The sequence below is a fragment of the Paramisgurnus dabryanus genome, chromosome 6 (genome assembly GCF_030506205.2).
Source record: "Paramisgurnus dabryanus chromosome 6, PD_genome_1.1, whole genome shotgun sequence".
Taxonomy (NCBI): domain Eukaryota; kingdom Metazoa; phylum Chordata; class Actinopteri; order Cypriniformes; family Cobitidae; genus Paramisgurnus; species Paramisgurnus dabryanus.
In genome coordinates this window covers 9697721-9703720 of record NC_133342.1, presented here as the reverse complement: position 1 = coordinate 9703720, position 6000 = coordinate 9697721, and the positions used below count along the sequence as shown (strand labels likewise).

The window sequence follows — 6000 nt, the reverse complement described above, 5'->3', positions numbered from 1 at the left end:
TTTAAAAATAATAATAATAATAATATAACCTGCGTAAATAATTTTTTTTGTGCCAACTTTTATCATAGTATAGTTTCTATTTTTGTAGTAGCCTAACAAAAGTGTTGAAGGCTTAGTAGAGAGAGAGAGAGAGAGAGAGAGAGAGAGAGAGAGAGAGAGAGAGAGAGAGAGAGAGAGAGAGAGAGAGAGAGAGAGAGAGAGAGAGAGAGAGAGATTTCTGAATGATCTCACACGCCGAATGAATTGAGTGACACTCTTTCGTTGAACGGAAAGCAGTCTGTCTCGTCTCTGTCCGCGTGCACTCACGACAGCCGGTGCAGCATGTGAAGTCACAGCGCGATCAGACTTTCTTTTCATCCCGGGGTTTGCGACCGAACCGTTATCGTTAAACGATTCACAGCACGGATTTCTGTACTGAGATGCCGTCATGTCACGCGTGAACGTGAGCTGGATTATTGCGGTGCTCGCGGTGGAACTCGCGACGTTGTTGGCCGCGCGCGCTCACAGTTGTCACGAGGTGAAAACAGCGTTTCAGTTGCGTCTGATCGGCTCGCCCAAATGGGTGCCAGAAACACCTGCCACAGGTGAGTGCCGACGTCATAGACAAGCGTGTGTCATTATAAATATACTTTTTAAAGCTTATAAAAAGGGGGATTTTAAAAAGCAGAACAGTTTAACAAGCTTTATAAACTTTTCTGATATTTTTTATTGTGGTAAATTTGTGCATTGGACTAGTGTTTATTAATGAAAGTGAAACATTATTTCTTGCAATGCAACTGACAGGATGAAGGTATTGATGCCTCTTTGTTTTGCAAGCTTCATTGACTTAATTTCACATTGAAAGCTGTATGGTTCTGAACTCTGTAACTTTAAATAAAACATCTTGGTAGATTTTAGACAAGCATCATGTCAAGTTAAAAGAATCAGCGTTGACAGATAGATTCAGCCAGCTGCTTTGACGTGTGACTCTGTGAACAGGAGCGATGCTGGGCCAGAGATCTTAAAGAGCAGGAACCTTCAGCCAGATCCGGTTCTCCTATGACAGTGGTGCTCACTACAACTTTGGCTCTTTCTTACTAGATAGTGTAGCTGAATCAACCCATCAAGGGTTTGCTTAAATAGTGCACGTGTTTAAAACAGTGATTTTAGGAAGTTTGCCAGGGTAAGTGATAACCTGCAGTAGTGTCATACCTCTGAGAGGTGTTTAAATATCATACTATCATATCACAAACTATTAAGAGGTGCACAGCTTAAAGAGGGTGTGGTCTCCATGTGGTTTTATTTCATTAAGGGGTGAGGCCCAGCATACAGTATGGGGTGACTGATCTGTGCCTAAGCCTGATAAAGCAATATTTTTAAGTTTGCGGACACAAGTGGTGTATAGACGGTTTTAGCAGTAACAACATAAACAAGTGGCGTCCGTGGTCCACACGTAACTTCCGGTAAACTCCGCTAAGAATAAATAACAACAAAGTACTTTAAACATAGTTTATTTATATAACAAGCAAAATAAACAACACATAGATTAACTAGGAAACCAAAACATTTGTTATTTTCGACGAGGTATTTGTTCAAGAGTTCAGTTAAGCAACTAGTGACCATTAAAAAAATCTTAAACCGAAAGTAAAGTTCGGACCAGGCGCGTAGTCTACAGAGCACCCCATTCTTATGTTGTGTACGAGGTTGTTTACAAAATAACACTGCATTTTAGCTAAGAGGGATGTCTGTGGTTTACTTATTGCTGTGAAGATGTCAAGCAGAAATGAGATGTTTGCCATAATCCTGAAAAGAGGCATGCAAAAGTTGTCATGATTCAATCATTTCTCTCTTGGACCCACCATACTTTGAAACCCCTTGAGGAACATTTCTTTAACGTTTTTGGGAACCAAATAATAACGGTCTGTGAATGTTTTTTAGGTTACCTTTTTTTTGCCACCATAAAATAACGTTCCCATAACGTTGCAGGGTGGTTATTTTTTAAACTAACTTAAAAATTGCATTCTATTTTTGTAAGGAAAACTTTCCTGGATAACCAAACACGAACCTTGGAAAATAAAATTTTGGAAACCAAAAACTAACGTTAGGGTAACGTTTTGGGAACCAAAACTTGTTAGCTGGGTACTTTTAACCATTTTAGTAACTATATATATAAAAATTATATATTCAGAGTATGCAAATTTTAATAAGCATGGTCTCTCATCTAATATCCTCTAGATAGATTTCTCAGATTCGTTGGTTTGTCAGCATTAAAAATACCATAGCAAGCCAGCAAAATTACACTTACAGTAAATCTCATGTCAATGTGGTTTTGCCAACAATCATTTTAGTCCTCATTTCAACGTTGTGGTTTTAAATTTTCTTAAAGAAAGCCTGGAATTGTTGATGGATTGATTTAGCACAACAGTGATTGATGCCCACAATGGCAATTTGTCAATGCACGTGGCTATTCGTATATTAAGGGAATATAAGTCAGCACGCAGTGAAACGTGCCAGGCAATGACTATTATTAAACATAACCGCAAAGGTGACGCATACCTTATGGTCCCTGCAGCATTACCTGACTGTGCCAGGTTTGAGGGAATTGCACACACAGCTCCAGGGCGAGTTCATTATCATCTTGAGCCAATAACTGAGAAAACCCATCGCTGTTCTCAGATCAGCACTTAAGTGCAGAAGTCTGTACACAGCAAGTTGTCTTTATAAAGGCTGAGACTGCAACAACTAGAAAAAGTGTACGATAGACATGCAATCATTTGAATGGCCTAAGGTGAGGGTTTACCTGTTGCTGTGATTCAGGAGATTGTGTTTAATGCTGTGATTTACATTTGGTGACAGCTGAGAGACATGAAACAGAAAGAGGTCAGCTTGCATGCAAGACAGCAGGATAGACAGCAAAAGGCTTTGGGGAAGAGTCGGGAATGTCAGAATGTTTCCAGACGCTATAAGGATACCTTAAGATCTCTTTATCATTTTATCTATCGGCCCACCATGTGTTGTCCACTCCTGTGCTTCTAGGACAGTAGGACTTCTCCTTTCTTAGATCAGTAGTAGAGAGCTGTGTAAGCAGTTTGTTGCTGTATGCCGAGGTTGCAGTGGGTTGGAATCTGGGTTCTCTTCATCTTCAGCAGTGCTGACAGGATCTAAGGGCATGCGGCCGACTGTCTGATCTCAGATCAGGTGCCAAGCAAAGCAGCTTCCTGAATCTCCACCTCTAAAACGCAGATTCTCTTTGATAACTAATCCCATGAGTCCGTATGAGTCCAGCATGGTTGTTTTGACATAGCCGGAGATTTTTGGCCAATTGCCTCTCTGTTTGTGTTTAATGGATTTCTTATTGCTTTATTATCTCTGATATGCAACAGATTTGTTTCATTTATAATTAATCTAAATAATCTAAATTTTTAATGGTGTGATGCAGTTTTACTCCTTTAAAGGGATAGTGCACCCAAAAATAAAAATTCGGTCATCACAAACTTGTTTTTTGTTCTGAGGAAGATATTTTGAGGAATGTTTGTAACCAAACGGACTTCCATAGTAGAATAAAAGAATACTATAGAAGTCAATGGGGCTTCTGATTGGTTTGGTTACAAACAGTTCTCAAAATATCTTTCTTTGTGTTCATCAGAAGAAATAAATGTATACATGAGAGTTGAGTAAATGATGACTGAATTTTTATATTTGGTTGAACTATCCCTTTAAAACACACAAAGTAACCATTGAATTACTGCAATCAGATATTTTAAAGGTCACTCCAAATCATCTGCCATTAAATCCTGCTTGTGGAGTCCTCCTTAGCCAATGTTGAATTGCAAGCATTTTAATTTGGTTAACAGTGCTTTAGTTAATTAAAGTTGCTTATCTACTGATTGTTTTCTAAGTTATGACCTCAGTCTGTGTCTGGCTGTCAAACTGTTTATATCGAAGCTAAACCGTAGACAGGATCCCAACAAAATTAAGATACACAACTGTTTTCTGTGATTTCAGGCATCCAACTCAATGGGGCGGTTTTCTGGACAGATCGTATCCTAGTCCAAGACTTAAATGCATTTTTAAGCTGCTTTAATTTAAAAAACTCTTATCATGACTAATTTTAACATATGTCAGGGACATTGTTTCGTTTTAAGATGCACACCTGTAATGTTTTTGTAAAAACTTCATAAATGAGCTAATATAAATAAAGCCTAGTCCTGGATTAACCTAAACCCTTTCCGGGAAACTGCCCCAATCTACTGCAATGTTTTATCAGGTTATTTGCAGACTAAAAACCACTTTGTTTAAAATGTCCTGGTCTCAAACAGCTGGACTTTTACTGATACATCTTTCTGAAGTATTGGAGATGAGATGATAAACATGGATATGATATTAAAACATGGATGGATAAAACATGGATATTAAAACAATTTAAGTGTTTTTACTAAAAGCAGCATCTGGCACGGTATTGAAAATGCATTATTTGTTTTCATTTCATGAATCATTAATGTGCATTAGTGATGAATATCAAGATACAGAATGGTCTAGGAATAATAACAGAAAAGCCCTAAAAATATGAAAGGGTATGAGATGTATTTAGTAAATCAATTAAATATCTTTACTTTTAGAAAGAACTACAGTTGATTACTGTAAAGACATTTCATTTGATTTCATTTCGCTTTCGCATTTTTGTGATCATAACCTAAACGGTAAAGCCGCAGGTCTGTAAGTGAAGCTGAATGTTCACCAAGGCATGTTTATAAATGTTTGTGTGAAACATCAAATAAGTTTTATGTGAATTCTGTTCTTTAATAAAATGCGCAGAACAGCCAATGCATTCATGATCTCAATCTCTGGCATGAGAGGAAAACCCAAAGTCTGTACATATTTACTCCTCCTCAGACTTCAGACAGGGTTCAACACCTGCATGCTTTCCTCTGCTTGTCTGTATTCCCTCAGTAAAACTGTTTTCAATGCATCCACAACCTGCAAGTGTATTACAAAGCATATGGATTTTTGCCATGCAAAAAGGGTCGGGCTGCTGGACTAAGAGGTTGTTAGTTTTATTTCTCCAGTTGATGATCCATGAGCTATTTTAATGCAATGAAGAAGGCACCTAGGATTTGCTTCTTGTCATAGCTGATCCACTGGCCTTAGAAGCATCTGCTTAGAAATGTCATCACTTTTTCCAGTCATGTAATTGAGAAAGTCTTTCCTTATGAAGTGTTTCTGTAGCTCGCCTGGTACTGTAGATCTTTGCAATAGCAACTTTAAGGTTGTAGGTTTGATGTGTAGTTTATTCAAACAATCATAATCTTTTTTATAAATCACTTTGGATCTGCTAAACACAGAAATGTCAAAATGTATCCTAAGTTGTGTTTTTTACTCTAGGTGTAGACATGCAGTTTTCTATTCAGAAGCGTGTGGGGTTGTTTGTCTCAGCAAGTCTCCAGTTCACCTGTCCAATCTGTCTGGCATATAGACCTGCATATAGATAGACTGGCATATAGACAGGCAGATATATAGGCAGCTAGACAGACAGACAGGCAGATAGACAAGCAGGCACACAGACAAATAAACAGGCGGACAGATAGACAGACAGACAGGCTGGCAGGCCGGCAGACAGACAGACGAGACAAACAGGCAGACAGACACACGGTCAGATAGACAGGCAAACAGACAGACAGGCAGGCTGGCAGGCAGGCAGACAAACAGATAGATAGACCGGCAGGCAGACAGACAGAGAAACAAGCAGACAGACGGATAGACAGGCAGGCATATAGGCTGGCAGGCAGACTGACTGACAGGCAGGCAGACAGACAGACAGAAAGATAGATAGGCAGACAGATAGACAGGCAGACAGACAGATAGACAGACAGACAGACAGGCTGGCAGGTAAACAGACAGGCAGTCAGACAGACAAACAGACAGACAGACCGAAAAGTAGGGATCCACCGATACTGGTATCGGGTATCGGCCTCGATACCTCATTTTCTAAAGTACTCGTACTCGTTAAAAGTCCCCCGATAC

General features: G+C 39.2%; 1 protein-coding gene across 2 annotated transcripts in view; it reads left to right on the top strand.

The window, feature by feature from the left end:
- The first annotated feature begins 240 nt into the window (after positions 1–240).
- gpc5c (glypican 5c) overlaps positions 241–6000 on the top strand; it is a 166770-nt gene continuing 161010 nt past the window's right edge. For both annotated transcript variants that reach the window (XM_065262065.2, XM_065262064.2), the window contains exon 1: positions 241–584. In XM_065262065.2, the coding sequence (XP_065118137.1) occupies positions 428–584 (157 nt within the window). In that variant the 5' untranslated portion in view covers positions 241–427. The remainder of the gene's footprint in view (positions 585–6000) is intronic.